General features: G+C 34.3%; 1 protein-coding gene across 2 annotated transcripts in view; it reads right to left on the bottom strand.

Moving 5' to 3' along the window:
- Window positions 1–4,278: 4,278 nt before the first annotated feature.
- LOC114472812 (RILP-like protein 1) overlaps window positions 4,279–18,491 on the bottom strand; it is a 51,686-nt gene continuing 37,473 nt past the window's right edge. For both annotated transcript variants that reach the window (XM_028462068.1, XM_028462069.1), the window contains one exon: window positions 4,279–7,224. In XM_028462068.1, the coding sequence (XP_028317869.1) occupies window positions 7,092–7,224 (133 nt within the window). In that variant the 3' untranslated portion in view covers window positions 4,279–7,091. The remainder of the gene's footprint in view (window positions 7,225–18,491) is intronic.

Here is an 18,491-nt window from a genome sequence, read left to right as displayed (position 1 = left end):
GACAGCGGTAGTGCAGGTTTATTATTTATTTATTTTTATTAAAATAAAAGCTTTATATTAACTATGAATAAATGTTTTCATTCATATTATTACGAGCAGAAACATTTATAATAGAAGTGGTAAATTGTGTCGTCTGTTGGGTTTTAGTTATTGATTTAGTATTTTTATAAAAATTAAAGTACAAGTTTCCTTTGTTTTCACTGGATGTCGCTGTCACTGACAATAAATATAAGTTTATTTGAATATTTGTAATTTTATTTTATTTGTGTTACGTAAACTGTCCTGTTCTGTAACAGCTCAATAATGTAAAGTAGAATAAAAATAATAATAATACATTTTATTTGTAATGCACTTTACATTTGATGCCAAACATCAACTCCTGCCAAAGAAAAATGATAACAGACCTGTAAAAATAACCTTCACGAATATGAAATTCAAAGGAGAACTACTGAAGCAAGGAAGAAAGCTGAAGGAAATGAAGGTTTTTATTAATGAAAGCCTGACAAAAAAAAAATGCAAGCATCGCATGGAAGGCACGCCAAATAAAAAAAGGAGGAAAGATTTTAAAGACGTGGACAAGGAACTGCAGGATTTACATCACACCACTGGGAGAAGAGAACGGAAAACCAATCCTCATCAAAACGATGGAAGACTTGGGAAAATACGAAGGATCCACCTAAACAACAACATTACTGATGGTAATCATGGATATGGACCCAGATCTATATAAACACTGGAAACAAAACTCACTGTGATTATTTTACGGAGACTGAATTAAATGTGGAAACCAAGAGTAAAAAAGGTCTGTCATTTATCCATTTCAATTGCTAGGTGGTGGGGTGATTAAGGATTATATTAAATTTAAATTCAAAGTGTTTATTGTCATATGTGCAGTTAGAAACACGTTTTCCTGTACAATGAAATTACTACCTTGCTTATGAACTAAGATATAATAATGTGTTTATACAAGTTAAATCTAACAGTGGAAAATACAACACTGCCAATAGAACTAACAACAGCTGGATTAACCTTGATGTAGAGACAAAACAAGCTGTAAACTTGTGTGTCCAAAAGAGACATTCCCGAGTGGTGACATTATGGATGAAAAGGGAAAAACCTTCCAAACACCTTCGAAAGAGGAACTATTCTTGAACTGGAGGAATGCTAACAACATCTGGCAGGGAACAAGGCCAACACCAACAACGATAGAGAGGAGGAGGAATAAAAACAAGACAACACTGACTACAGATGAAAATACACAAAAAAGGACTGTTCAGAACAACTCAAGAATGTTTGACCAGAGAGACATGTAAACCCATGTAAATTTGCGATGGTAAAACAGGGGACGGGACCCAGATAAGCAAACTGCTTCTCTCGTCTCCTTTTTCGGCATGTACAAAAAAAAAAAAAAAAAAAAAAAAAAAGTGAATGTAACCATGTCGGAAATAAACTGAATAAATAAATAAATAAAAATAAAAAGATGTAATTTACTGAACAAGGTTCACCAAGTCGTCTTCTCTAAAGTGACGGTCACAGACTAATGGATGATGGATGGTGTGTCGCGCTCCCAGAGATAAAATCCAAACACATCTGGTGAGTAGACTCTTCTTTAGGACGTTTGAACACATTCCAAGGACTTTCGCAGTCGAACAAGCATTTTTGGTTCCCAGACATTATGGTTTGGTACAAAAACAAAGGCCGTTTCTTTTCCCTGTGCAGACTGGATAAGAAAGTACGACGACTATTCAAACACATGTTTTTTGGCCTCTAGCACCAGAGAGAATGGGCGTGTATGTTCACTGTGGAGGCGTGGCACTGTCAGCAGGCATTTCCTTGAGGGGTCGTCACTAGAATTATGAACCGCCCATTTTTCATAAGAGGGCGGAGCAGCAGCTCAGAGAGCAGATTATTGAGGATCTCTCAGAGATGCAGGAAGGAATCCCAAAAATACTTTGGGGTGTTTTTGATAAAAAATTTACATTGTAACAAGGTTAAAAGCTCAAAAAAGTTGATTTGCATGATATAGAACCACTAAGTCTTGAAAGAAAAGATAGTTGTATAGTGTACATTAAAATGCTCATTTTTATAAAACACAAAATATGACAAACGTTAAAACAAAGGGTAGTTAATCTTAGTATGGATCCAGTATCACACATTGATGGGACTCTGAACGACAAGCCCTGACCTCCATGGTCTCCAGTGGACCCTACCCGGGAACGACGCACACATTCAGACTCAGGGAGACCATGGCTTTCTGCTTATCTCAGCACTTTAATAAAACTGATGTTATAAACAGTATCAGTGACACACCTCCTCCTGTTTCCACTCCTTCTTCCAAGCTTTCAACTTTTGATTGTTATGTATTTATTTTAATGTTGTTTTCTTTTTTCCAGAAGAACTGAACCAGAGTGAGAGCGTGAAAAGGCTTATTGATCCAGCGTGGTTGCTGCTACGTTCTCTAGCTAGTGGGCGGGATAACACTACAGGATGACAGCGCTAGAGACGATAAAGAAACTTTGTTTTGAGGAAAAACAACATCTTTTAAAAGATGGAGACCAACACCTGAGCTACCAGACCTTCAGCAAAGATAAGGTCAGAACATTGTTGGTTCTTTCTACAGTGAATAGAACAAAAGGAAGGATTGACTTTGTGGATGATCCTCACTGAGGATGTTCTGAGTTGTTGTTGTTGTCATTTTCTCCATGTTTCTGTGTTTCCAACACAAACAACAGATGTGCTGTCGTGTCATGAGATATATGTTGTTGGAGAGTATGGAGGCTATATTAAATAATGTTTATGTTTCTTTAATGGTGTTTATGATGTTGATTTTGTTAGATTAACATACATACATATTTTAGAAACATATGAACTTGACATTGGTGGTCCCCATTTGCAACGCCCTGCCTACCCAACCCTAGTGGTCACGGCATGTCACTGCATGCCTGCTAAAGTATATATGTGTTACCTTAGCAACAACATGAGGCCTTATGACCCCCCACCACTGAGGTGCTATAAATGCCAAAGGTTTGGTGATATACAGTAGCTGTAGTGTTTAAGGGCCTGTAAATGAAGTACTAGTACTACTAGTGAACATTTAGAGCCTCACTAGTATGACTCATAAAGCCATCTCTAGTATAACTAGTCAACCTTTTTGCTTTTAATAGTTAACTTGTAAAAACTGTATCCTAACAAGTTAACTAGTAATGTTAAAAAAATAGGTAAACTAGTTTACATCTTGGCTCTAGCTAGTTAACTAGTAAACATTTTGAGGTTCACTAGTAAACACAAAATACATGTTACGAGTTAACTAGTGGATATTTAGCACATACTAGTTAACATGTTGAGATGTTTCCTCTACTAGTTAACTAGTACATGTTTCAGTGTTCTACTGCTAAACTAGTACAGTTAAAGATCTCATTAGTACAGGAAACTGAGCTCTGATCTCTAATATATGTTCCATCAACTTTCCATAAAGGGTAAGCAGCACTTACTGTAGATATGGACCACATGTGAGGAAACACGGGACCTGTGGGGGGCAGCAACACGCCTTTGATGCGTCTATTCTGCCGGAAAATCAAAAAAGAAGTAGAACAAGAGGAAGGACTCTCATCTTGTGGTTGGGAGTTTCCTGGGTGGAGCTGCTGGTGGCTGGAAGACGGAGAAGGAAAGCATGGCGACATGGGTGGTGTCCGTGTCAGAACCTGACTCACAGGAGGATGAAACAGAGGACGAGGAAGGAAGAACAATCCCAGACTGGTCTCCAGTAGGAAAAGGAGGAAATAGAAACCAAGGGAGAAACGATAGCACGGCAGAGTTAAATAATATAAAAATTTAGACCCTTCATGCTTCACGTCTCTTTGTTTTGGGGGATTTTCATTTTCATACTATTTCACCATCACAAATTAAGATTTTGACGAGTTCTTTATCATTTACCAGCTAACCCTACCTTCTGCACTTCCCTCATTATCTGATGTATTTAGATCCCGGACGAGCCCCCAACTGTCGTAGTGGTTTTGAATGAAATGAGACGAAGTCATGTTGAAGGGTTAAAGGTCAAACGTGGACACAGGATTTATTTGGTCAAAGGTTTTAGAGGCACTGGTCTGGGATTCAGAGGTTTCAGGGTTCTGTAGCTGCTGATAGTGCTAAGCATAACAATGACTGAGTCTCTGTGAAAGACCTTGGTAAATGTTGTCAGTACGATAATATCACACAGTTTGAACTGTTAGTAAACATATTAAACCAAACAACCCCAACAGAAAAGGGAAACGTTTTGCATGATTTGAAACATTATTGACTTTTATTATCATTTCACATGAGATACAATCACAAATCAATGAGCTCAAGACATTTTTTCATCGAACAGGAGGTGGTTTTTCAAAGTAAATGTGTTAATACTTGTCATCTCTTTTACAATTCAAACATTATAAAGCAGCTTGTTTTGTTAGAAATGTTTTCAGAGTTTTCACAAATATAAGCGTCAAACATCAAAGTGTTTTTGTTATTAATTCATTCCTGAATTTGTGAGTGTTTCTCAGGTATCAATGAGTCATTTTACACCTTTTATCATAAGTGGTACTGATTAATTTGGTATAGTTAGTTTTTTTTGGAATGATTAGTGGAAAAAACCTAAAATGCAACTCATTGTAAAAATAAATGAAAACACATTTAAACGATCTTTTCTTCCTTGTGGACAAATTGTATTTTTATGTCATCTTTAGTTCAAACCTTTAATAAATAATGTTAAGAGTAAAAAGTCTGAGCTGTGGAGGTGAAACGCTTTGGAAATCAGATTAATTAAAAACATGTTTCCTAAAGAATGAAAATGTAAACGTAGGTCATTACATCATCAGTTTGTTATTGTTATAAATAATGTGATGACGTAAGAACTGCAATATATTCTCTTATTACATTATTTTCTGACCCTTGTCTCTCTCACACACACACACACACACGCACACGCACACACACAGTGTGATAATCGATCCGGGTTAGGGCTAACCTTAACTCTAATAAAGTGGGCGGGTCAGACCAGCTTCGGCCAATGGAAATTGAGCGTTAAATAAAAAATGACTAAGAAGAGAAAAACAAACTGGTTGATGTGGTAATATAAAGCTGTAGCTACATGAACCACTCTACACTGCTGTTCTCAGTCTTTTTTTGGTGTTTGTATATTTTATAACTGATGTAAAACTGTAAAAACTTGTGACCCCAGTGGTCCATAGAAAGATTTTATTTGTTCATTCAGACACTAATAAAAGTCACTTTCCTTAATCAATTATATATAATATAATATGATATAATAAAAGTCACTTTCCTACGTGACTTTTATTATATACATTTAATTTCTCTTTTTTACACTTTTGTTTTTTGTATGAAAAATTGAAAAAGTTCAAGTCAGAACTCACTATTGAACATTATGTGATGGTTAGAACATGTCATTAGATCAGTGTTTGGACACAAAGTACTTGATTATTACTGGTGTATGTTTTTTATATTTTTTTAATTTCATTGTGCTTATAAAAATGACAATAAAAGGATTCTGATTTAACAGAATTTAGTATAATGGTGTTAATTATGTTAAGTTTTTTGTTTTTCTCAAAATGACAAAATAGGTCTGAGCCACTTTTGTTATGAGGGTGACCAAATATAAATAAACAAACCACTGCAGTGATGGCTTCTAAATTAGCAGAATGTGTTTATAAACACAACCAACTGTTACATGAATATTTATGGAACAATAAAACATGTTTGAACAATAACTGCTTCAAACAGAGTCAAATGTTCGTCTGAGAAACTTTAATGTGTTTTTATGTCCCTTTCATAAATAAATTATTTACCATACATTAAGCTCTAATTATGCTTAAAGGCCATAAAAATCATAAATGTGATACAATACGGGTTGTAAAGGGCAAGAATAATCCAAAATGTAACATTTAATGATTATTTATAGGAATTAACCGGAAATTGGAAGTGATTCTAAAAAAGAGTATCATATTAAAACATAAATATTAGCATCCTTTCAAAATACCACCTTAAAAAAACAACATTTCAGCTCGAGTTGCAACATTTTGGGAGTTTTAAAGGTTGGAAACTTTCCAAATGGAAGATTGACCTTTATCAGGGATGTTAGAAATAGTATATATATAAAAAATATCAGCATCATTATCTAAAGAATGCTGATGTTTAAATCAGGCTGATTATTAAATAATGCTGATATTTAAATCAGGCTGATTATTAAATAATGCTGATATTTAAATAATGCTGATTATTAAATAATGCTGATGTTTAAATCAGGCTGATTATTAAATAATGCTGATATTTAAATAATGCTGATTATTAAATAATGCTGATATTTAAATAATGCTGATTATTAAATAATGCTGATGTTTAAATCAGGCTGATTATTAAATAATGCTGATATTTAAATCAGGCTGATTATTAAATAATGCTGATATTTAAATAATGCTGATTATTAAATAATGCTGATGTTTAAATCAGGCTGATTATTAAATAATGCTGATATTTAAATAATGCTGATTATTAAATAATGCTGATATTTAAATAATGCTGATTATTAAATAATGCTGATATTTAAATCAGGCTGATTATTAAATAATGCTGATATTTAAATCAGGCTGATTATTAAATAATGCTGATGTTTAAATCAGGCTGATTATTAAATAATGCTGATATTTAAATCAGGCTGATTATTAAATAATGCTGATATTTAAATCAGGCTGATTATTAAATAATGCTGATGTTTAAATAATGCTGATTATTAAATAATGCTGATGTTTAAATCAGGCTGATTATTAAATAATGCTGATATTTAAATAATGCTGATTATTAAATAATGCTGATATTTAAATAATGCTGATTATTAAATAATGCTGATATTTAAATAATGCTGATTATTAAATAATGCTGATGTTTAAATAATGCTGATGTTTAAATGCCCCTGAAGAAAACATGAATGAATGTGTGAATCTCTAGAAGTTTCCTAATGTTCATCCTTTTCTTTTCCTTGTTTTAATTGTTATTAAATAAATCATCAATGATCTGGTGATAAATGGCGTGTGGAACGCTAACTATGTGTGCTGTAGCGCCTCCTGTGCTTGCTCTGTGTAAACGCCATCATCTGGCCCCGCCCACGAGCCGGCGCTGTCGTCCAATGGCGTGTTGTGCTGTGATCTCTGTTTGTCACGAGAGAAGAAACTAAACCTGAGGAAAGAGAAATGTACACAGAGAAAGCTAACGTTAGCATTAGCATGAACTTGGCAATACTAACGTTTCATCCACAGAGAAATGTACACGCTGAGAGCTAGAGTTAGCATGGACCTAGCAACGCTAACGTTTGATCAACAGGCACAGAGGGTTAGGATTAGCATTAGCATGGACTTAGCAACGCTAGTGCTAACATTTCATCCTAAGGCACAGACTGCTGTAACTACGACTGTAACTACTACTGTAAATATTAGTGTAACCATGACTGTAACTACTAGTGTAACTACTAGTGTAACTACTACTGTAACTACTAGTGTAACTACTACTGTAACTACTAGTGTAACTACTACTGTAACTACTAGTGTAACTATTACTGTAACTACTAGTGTAACTACTAGTGTAACTACTACTGTAACTACTAGTGTAACTACTACTGTAACTACTACTGTAACTACTAGTGTAACTACTAGTGTAACTATTACTGTAACTATTACTGTAACTACTAGTGTAACTACTAGTGTAACTATTACTGTAACTATTACTGTAACTACTAGTGTAACTACTAGTGTAACTATTACTGTAACTACTAGTGTAACTATTACTGTAACTACTAGTGTAACTATTACTGTAACTACTAGTGTAACTACTAGTGTAACTACTACTGTAACTACTACTGTAACTACTAGTGTAACTACTAGTGTAACTATTACTGTAACTATTACTGTAACTACTAGTGTAACTACTAGTGTAACTATTACTGTAACAATTACTGTAACTACTAGTGTAACTATTACTGTAACTACTAGTGTAACTATTGCTGTAACTACTAGTGTAACTACTAGTGTAACTACAACTGTAACCACTAGTGTAACTACTAGTGTAACTATTACTGTAACTACTAGTGTAACTATTACTGTAACTATTAGTGTAACTACTAGTGTAACTACAACTGTAACTACTAGTGTAACTACAACTGTAACTACTAGTGTAACTATTACTGTAACTACTAGTGTAACTACTAGTGTAACTATTACTGTAACTACTAGTGTAACTATTACTGTAACTATTAGTGTAACTACTAGTGTAACTACAACTGTAACTATTACTGTAACTACTAGTGTAACTATTACTGTAACTAATAGTGTAACTATTACTGTAACTACTAGTGTAACTACAACTGTAACTACTAGTGTAACTACTACTGTAACTACTAGTGTAACTATTACTGTAACTACTAGTGTAACTACTAGTGTAACTATTACTGTAACTACTAGTGTAACTATTACTGTAACTACTAGTGTAACTATTACTGTAACTATTACTGTAACTACTAGTGTAACTATTACGTGTAGACTAATAGTGAACTTGGTAACTACTAGTACTACTGTAACTACTAGGTAACTATACTGTAACTACTAGTGTAACTACTACTGTAACTACTAGTGTAACTACTAGTGTAACTATTACTGTAACAACTAGTGTAACTATTACTGTAACTACTAGTGTAACTACTAGTGTAACTATTACTGTAACTACTACTGTAACTACTAGTGTAACTACTAGTGTAACAACTAGTGTAACTACTAGTGTAACTATTACTGTAACTACTAGTGTAACTATTACTGTAACTACTAGTGTAACTATTACTGTAACTACTAGTGTAACTACTACTGCAACTACTACTGTAACTATTACTGTAACTACTAGTGTAACTATTACTGTAACTACTAGTGTAAATATTACTGTAACTACTACTGTAACTACTAGTGTAACTATTACTGTAACTACTAGTGTAACTATCACTGTAACCACTAGTGTAAATATTACTGTAACTACTAGTGTAACTATTACTGTAACTACTAGTGTAACTATCACTGTAACCACTAGTGTAACTACTAGTGTAAATATTACTGTAACTACTAGTGTAACCACTAGTGTAACTATTACTGTAACTACTAGTGTAACTACTAGTGTAACCACTAGTGTAACTACTAGTGTAAATATTACTGTAACTATTACTGTAACTACTAGTGTAACTACTAGTGTAACTACTAGTGTAACTATCACTGTAACCACTAGTGTAAATATTACTGTAACTACTAGTGTAACTATCACTGTAACCACTAGTGTAACTATTACTGTAACTACTAGTGTAACTATCACTGTAACCACTAGTGTAACTATTACTGTAACTACTAGTGTAACTATCACTGTAACCACTAGTGTAACTACTAGTGTAAATATTACTGTAACTACTAGTGTAACCATTAGTGTAACTATTACTGTAACTACTAGTGTAACTACTAGTGTAACCACTAGTGTAACTACTAGTGTAAATATTACTGTAACTACTAGTGTAACTATTACTGTAACTACTAGTGTAAATATTACTGTAACTACTAGTGTAACTACTAGTGTAAATATTACTGTAACTACTAGTGTAACTACTAGTGTAAATATTACTGTAACTACTAGTGTAAATATTACTGTAACCACTAGTGTAACTATTACTGTAACTACTACTGTAACTACTACTGTAACTACTAGTGTAACTATTACTGTAACTACTAGTGTAACTACTAGTGTAACTATTACTGTAACTACTAGTGTAACTATTACTGTAACTACTAGTGTAACTATTACTGTAACTATTACTGTAACTACTAGTGTAACTATTACTGTAACTATTACTGTAACTACTAGTGTAACTACTAGTGTAACTACTAGTGTAACTATTACTGTAACTACTAGTGTAACTACTACTGTAACTACTAGTGTAACTACTAGTGTAACTATTACTGTAACAACTAGTGTAACTATTACTGTAACTACTAGTGTAACTACTAGTGTAACTATTACTGTAACTACTAGTGTAACTACTAGTGTAACAACTAGTGTAACTACTAGTGTAACTATTACTGTAACTATCAATCAATCAATCAATCAATCTTTATTTGTATAGCGCCAAATCATAACCAATGGTATCTCAAGGCACTTTACAGTAGAGCAGTCTTAAGGACGGACTCTTCATTTTATGGATACACACATATGCATATATACGTATATACACATACATATGTATCCCACACCCAACATGAATTCATCATGGCGGCAAGGAAAACCTTCTGTTAAGCAGCAGGAACCTTGTGTGGATCCCATTCCTATGATGAACAGCCATCCACGTTATGCTGTGTTGGGTGTGTGCAGAGGAAAGGGTGGAGACAGAGCCGCTGAGTCTCTGTAACTCCACACTGAGGATCCCACGGACCTGCAAGACAAAAGCCAGAAGGAGTACAGGAGCAAACACACAAGGGAGTAAGCAGACATAGAGGGAGTGTTTGAAAGAGGAATGGGACCCTCTCCGGTCCCTCTCTAACCTAAATGACCTCTCTCTTAACGCCCTCTCCAACCTCTCTCCAACCGAGCATGCCAGACCCCCCCCCCGGCAGTCTATGCCTATTGCATCTTAATTATGAGCTATGAGCTGGTTCCTAACTAAAAGCTTTATCAAAGAGGAATGTTTTGAGCCTAACCTTAAAGGTAGAGAGGGTGTCTGCCCCCCGAACCGTGGTTGGTAGATGGTTCCAGAGAAGTGGGGCCTGATAACTGAAAGCTCTTCCTCCTATACTACTTTTAGAGATGAATGGAACAACGAGTAGTCCAGCATTTTGAGAGCGTAGTGTTCTGGGGGATTGTATGGCACTACAAGCTCCTTGAGATAGACTGGTGCCTGTCCATTTAGGGCTTTATAAGTGAGAAGAAGAATCTTGAATTCTATTCTATATTTTATGGGAAGCCAATGCAGAGAGGCTAATACAGGAGTACTGTGATCTCTTCTCCTAGTTTTAGTCAGTACACGTGCTGCAGCATTTTGAACCAGCTGAAGTGTCTTAAGCGACTTGCTCGGGCAGCCTGCTAAAAGAGAATTACAATAATCCAGTCTAGAGGTAACAAGAGCATGGACTAGTTTTTCGGCGTCGCCCTGAGGACAGGATAGATCTGATTTTAGCAATGTTACGGAGATGAAAGAAGGCAGTTCTTGAAGTTTGTTTTATGTGAGAGTTGAAGGATAAGTCCTGATCAAATAGAACCCCAAGGTTTTCTAACAGTTGTGCTTTGTGCCAGAGTAATGCCATCTAGGGCAGTTAGGCTAGCATAGGTTTCTCTAAGGTGTCGCGGGCCCAGTACAATGACCTCAGTCTTGTCTGAGTTGAGAAGAAGAAAATTTTGGTCCATCCAGGCCCTAATGTCCTTTAGACAGGCCTCAAGTTTAGATAGCTGATTTGTCTCACCTGACTTCATTGATACATACAGTTGGGTATCATCAGCATAGCAGTGGAAGTTAACAGAGTATTTTCTCATAACATTACCAAGGGGATCATATAGATACAGAAGAGGATTGGACCTAGCACAGAGCCCTGAGGAACCCCGTAGCTTACTTTAGTGTACACAGAAGACTTATTATTCACGTGTACAAACTGGTACCTATCAGATAGGTAGGACTTAAACCAGTTTAGGGCAGTCCCTGTGATTCCAAGTAATTTCTCTAATCTCTCTAGTAGAATATAGTGATCTATAGTGTCAAAAGCTGCACTAAGATCTAATAAAACCAGCACTGAGAGTCGTCCTTCATCTGAAGCCCAGAGTAGATCATTAGTTACTTTAACTAAAGCAGTCTCTGTGCTGTGTTGAGCTCTAAAGCCTGACTGGAAGTCCTCGAACAGGCTGTTGTTTTGAAGAAATTCACAGAGCTGAGCTGCCACAACTTTCTCAAGAATCTTTGAAATAAAAGGAAGATTAGATATAGGCCTGTAGTTTGCTAAAGTGCTGGAATCAAGAGTAGGTTTTTTTGAGAAGGGGTTTGATTACAGCTACTTTAAAGGACTGTGGCACGTAGCCTATTGATAGGGATATATTTATTGTCTCCAACAAAGATGGGCAGACTAGGGGAATAACTTCTTTAAACAGCTTAGTTGGGATCGGATCTGAAAGGCAGGTCGATGGTTTGGAGGATGAAATAATAGAGTTAAGTTCCTGAAGTCCTATATGTGTGAAACAGTTTAGGTTAGGCCTATTTACATTTAATGGTACAGCAGGCCCAGGTGAAGGCAGGGAGTGGCTAATTTTATCTCTAATCTTGTGAATTTTATCGTTAAAAAATGTCATAAAGTCCTCACAGCTGAGGGCTAGAGGAATCATGGGCTCAATAGAGCTCTGACTTTGTGTTAGCCTGGCTACAGTGCTACAGTGTAACTATTACTGTAACTACTAGTGTAACTATTACTGTAACTACTAGTGTAACTATTACTGTAACTACTAGTGTAACTACTACTGCAACTACTACTGTAACTATTACTGTAACTACTAGTGTCACTATTACTGTAACTACTAGTGTAACTACTACTGTAACTACTAGTGTAACTATTACTGTAACTACTAGTGTAACTATCACTGTAACCACTAGTGTAAATATTACTGTAACTACTAGTGTAACTATTACTGTAACTACTAGTGTAACTATCACTGTAACCACTAGTGTAACTATTACTGTAACTACTAGTGTAACTATCACTGTAACCACTAGTGTAACTACTAGTGTAAATATTACTGTAACTACTAGTGTAACCACTAGTGTAACTATTACTGTAACTACTAGTGTAACCACTAGTGTAACTACTAGTGTAAATATTACTGTAACTACTAGTGTAACTATTACTGTAACTACTAGTGTAACTACTAGTGTAAATATTACTGTAACTACTAGTGTAACTACTACTGCAACTACTAGTGTAACTATCACTGTAACCACTAGTGTAACTACTAGTGTAAATATTACTGTAACTACTAGTGTAACTATTACTGTAACTACTACTGTAACTACTAGTGTAACAACACTGTAACCACTAGTGTAACCACTAGTGTAACTACTAGTGTAAATATTACTGTAACTACTAGTGTAACTACTAGTGTAAATATTACTGTAACCACTAGTGTAACCACTAGTGTAACTATTACTGTAACTACTACTGTAACTACTACTGTAACTACTAGTGTAACTATCACTGTAACCACTAGTGTAACTACTATTGTAAATATTACTGTAACTACTAGTGTAACTATTACTGCAACCACTAGTGTAACAACTATTGTAAATATCACTGTAACCACTAGTGTAACTACTAGTGTAACTATTACTGTAACTACTAGTGTAACTACTAGTGCAACTATTACTGTAACTACTAGTGTAACTATTACTGTAACTACTACTGTAACTACTAGTGTAACTATTACTGTAACTACTATTGTAACTATTACTGTAACTACTACTGTAACTACTAGTGTAACTATTACTGTAACTACTAGTGTAACTACTAGTGTAACTATCACTGTAACCACTAGTGTAAGTACTAGTGTAAATATTACTGTAACTATTACTGTAACTACTACTGTAACTACTTGTGTAACTATCAATGTAACCACTAGTGTAACTACTAGTGTAAATATTACTGTAACTACTAGTGTAACCACTAGTGTAACTATCACTGTAACTACTAGTGTAACAACTATTGTAAATATCACTGTAACTACTAGTGTAACCACTAGTGTAACTATCACTGTAACCACTAGTGTAACTACTAGTGTAAATATTACTGTAACTACTAGTGTAACTACTACTGTAACTACTAGTGTAACCACTAGTGTAACTATCACTGTAACTACTAGTGTAACAGCTATTGTAAATATCACTGTAACTACTAGTGTAACCACTAGTGTAACTATCACTGTAACCACTAGTGTAACTACTAGTGAAAATATTACTGTAACTACTAGTGTAACTACTACTGTAACTACTAGTGTAACCACTAGTGTAACTATTACTGTAACTACTAGTGTAACTATTACTGTAACTACTAGTGTAAATATTACTGTAACTACTAGTGTAACTACTAGTGTAACCATGACTGTAACTACCAGTGTAACTATTACTGTAACTACTAGTGTAACTACTAGTGTAACAACTATTGTAAATATTACTGTAACTACTAGTGTAACTACTAGTGTAACTAATAGTGTAACCACTAGTGTAACTATTACTGTAACTACTAGTGTAACTACTACTGTAACTACTAGTGCAACTATTAGTGTAACAACTAGTGTAACTATTACTGTAACTACTAGTGTAACAACTATTGTAAATATTACTGTAACTACTAGTGTAACTACTAGTGTAAATATTACTGTAACTACTAGTGTAACTATTAGTGTAACCACTAGTGTAACTATTACTGTAACTACTAGTGTAACCACTAGTGTAACTATCACTGTAACCACTAGTGTAACTACTAGTGTAAATATTACTGTAACTACTAGTGTAACCACTATTTTAAATATCACTGAAACCACTAGTGTAAATATTACTGTAACCACTAGTGTAACTACTAGTGTAAATATTACTGTAACTACTAGTGTAAATATTACTGTAACTACTAGTGTAACTACTAGTGTAACCATGACTGTAACTACTAGTGTAACTACTAGTGTAACTATTACTGTAACTACAACTGTAACTACTAGTGTAACTACTAGTGTAAATATTACTGTAACCACTACTGTAACTACTAGTGTAACTACTAGTGTAACTATTACTGTAACTACTACTGTAACTACTAGTGCAACTATTACTGTAACTACTAGTGTAACTATTACTGTAACTACTACTGTAACTACTAGTGTAACTATTACTGTAACTACTATTGTAACTATTACTGTAACTACTACTGTAACTACTAGTGTAACTATTACTGTAACTACTAGTGTAACTACTAGTGTAACTATCACTGTAACCACTAGTGTAAGTACTAGTGTAACTATTACTGTAACTATTACTGTAACTACTACTGTAACTACTTGTGTAACTATCACTGTAACCACTAGTGTAACTACTAGTGTAAATATTACTGTAACTACTAGTGTAACCACTAGTGTAACTATCACTGTAACTACTAGTGTAACAACTATTGTAAATATCACTGTAACTACTAGTGTAACCACTAGTGTAACTATCACTGTAACCACTAGTGTAACTACTAGTGTAAATATTACTGTAACTACTAGTGTAACTACTACTGTAACTACTAGTGTAACCACTAGTGTAACTATCACTGTAACTACTAGTGTAACAGCTATTGTAAATATCACTGTAACTACTAGTGTAACCACTAGTGTAACTATCACTGTAACCACTAGTGTAACTACTAGTGAAAATATTACTGTAACTACTAGTGTAACTACTACTGTAACTACTAGTGTAACCACTAGTGTAACTATTACTGTAACTACTAGTGTAACTATTACTGTAACTACTAGTGTAACTACTAGTGTAACCATGACTGTAACTACCAGTGTAACTATTACTGTAATACTAGTGTAACTACTAGTGTAACAACTATTGAACTACTTGTAACTACTGTAACTACTAGTGTACTACTACTAGTGTTGTAAATAACTAGTGTAACTCTAGTGTAACTACTACTGTACCTACTAGTGCAAACTATTAGTGTAACAACTAGTGTAACTATTACTGTAACTACTAGTGTAACAACTATTGTAAATATTACTGTAACTACCTAGTGTAACTATAGTGTAACTATTACTGTAACACTAGTGTAACTATTAGTGTACCCACTAGTGACCTATTACTGTAAACTACTAGTGTAACCACTAGTGTAACTATCACTGTACCCTAGTGTAACTACTAGTGTAAATATTACTGTAACTACTAGGGAACCCACTATTTTAAATATCACTGAAACCACTAGTGTAAATATTACTGTAACACTAGTGTAACTACTAGTGTAAAATATTACTGTAACTACTAGTGTAAATATTACTGTAACTACTAGTTAAATACTAGTGTAACCCATGACTGTAACTACTAGTGTAAACTACTAGTGTAACTATTACTGTAACTACAACTGTAACTACTAGTGTAACTACTAGTGTAAATATTACTGTAACCACTACTGTAACTACTAGTGTAACTACTAGTGTAACTATTACTGTAACTACTACTGTAACTACTAGTGTAACTATTAGTGTAACCACTAGTGTAACTATTACTGTAACTACTAGTGTAACAACTATTGTAAATATTACTGTAACTACTAGTGTAACTATTAGTGTAACCACTAGTGTAACTACTAGTGTAACTATTACTGTAACTACTAGTGTACCACTAGTGTAACTATCACTGTAACCACTCGATGTAACTACTAGTGTTAAATGTTACTGTAACTCTAGTGTAAACCACTTGTGTAACTATCACTGTAACCCACTAGTGTACTACTAGTGTAACTATTCCTGTAACTACTAGTGTAACCACTAGTGTAACTCTACGTAACCCATAGTGTAACTACTAGTGTAATATTACTGTAACTCTAGTTGTAACTATTACTGTAACTACTAGTGTAACTACTAGTTGTAACTATTACTGTAACTACTAGTGTACACTATCACTGTAACCACTAGTTGTAACTACTAGTGTAATAATTATGTAACTATCGTGTAATACTAGTGTAACTATCCTGTAACCACTAGTGTAACTTACTAGTGTAACTATTACTGTAACTACTAGTGTAAACTACTAGTGTAACTACTAGTGTAAATATTCCTGTAACCACTAGTTAACACTAGTGTAACTATTACTGTAATACTTACTGTAACTATCACCTGTAACCACTAGTGTAAATATTACTGTAACTACTGTGTAACTACTAGTGTAAATTACTGTAACTACTACTGTAACTACTAGTGTAACCACTAGTGTAACTATCACTGTAACCACTAGTGTAACTACTAGTGTAAATGTTACTGTAACTACTAGTGTAACCACTTGTGTAACTATCACTGTAACCACTAGTGTAACTACTAGTGTAACTATTACTGTAACTACTAGTGTAACCACTAGTGTAACTATCACTGTAACCACTAGTGTAACTACTAGTGTAAATATTACTGTAACTACTAGTGTAACTATTACTGTAACTACTAGTGTAACTACTAGTGTAACTCTTTACTGAACTACTAGTGTAACTATCCTGTAACCACTAGTGTAACTACGTAGTGTAAATTTACTGTAACTACTAGTGTAACTACTAGTGTAACTATCACTGTAACCACTAGTGTAACTACTAGTGTAAATAGTACTGAACTACTAGTAACTACTAGTGTAACTCCTAGGAAATATTACTGTAACCACTAGTTGTAACCACTAGTGTAACTATTACTTAACTACTACTGTAACTATCACTTTAACCACTAGTGTAAATATTACTGTAACTACTAGTGTAACTATAGTGTAACTATTACTGCAACCACTAGTGTAACAACTTGTAAATCTCACTGTAACCACTAGTGTCACTACTACTGTAACTACTGTGTAACTATTACTGTAACTACTCGTGAAACTCTTACTGTAATACTACTGTAACTACTAGAGTAACTATTACTGTAACTACTAGTGTAACTCTACTGTAACTACTAGTGTAACTACTAGTGTAACTATTACTGTATACTACTAGTGTAACTATTACTGTAACTATTACTGTAACTACTAGTGTAATATTACTGTAACTACTAGGTAAACTACTACTGTAACTACTAGTGTAACTATCACTGTAACCACTAGTGTAACTATAGTGTAACTAATACTGTAAATACTAGTGTAACCACTAGTGTAACTATACTGTAACTACTACTGTAAACTACTAGTGTAACTATCCTGTAAACCCCTAATAACTACTAGTGTAATATTACTGAACTCCTAGTGTAATACTAGTGTAACCACTAGTGTAACTATTACTGTAACTACTACTGTAAACTACTAGTGTAACTATCACTGAACCACTAGTGTAATACTGTGTAACTACTAGTGAACCATGACTGTAACTACTAGTGTAACTATCCACTGTAACACTAGTGTTAACAACTCTTGTAACATATCTCGTAACTACTAGTTTATACCACTAGTGCCCCTATCACTGTAATACTAGTGAACCATGACTGTAACTACTAGTGTCACCCTAGTGTAACTATCACTGTAACCACTAGTGTAACTATCACTGTAACCACTAGTTGTAACAATATTGACTATCACTGTAACCACTAGTGTAACTATCACTGTAACTACTAGTGTAAACAAACTATCTGTAAATATCACTGTAACTACCGAGTGAACACTAGTGTAACGGCCAGCTGCTGGGAAT

This window comes from Gouania willdenowi, chromosome 12, assembly GCF_900634775.1.
Source record: "Gouania willdenowi chromosome 12, fGouWil2.1, whole genome shotgun sequence".
NCBI lineage: Eukaryota > Metazoa > Chordata > Actinopteri > Blenniiformes > Gobiesocidae > Gouania > Gouania willdenowi.
The sequence above is the reverse complement of the archived record's forward strand: the minus strand, read 5'-3'. Positions and strand labels throughout refer to the sequence as shown.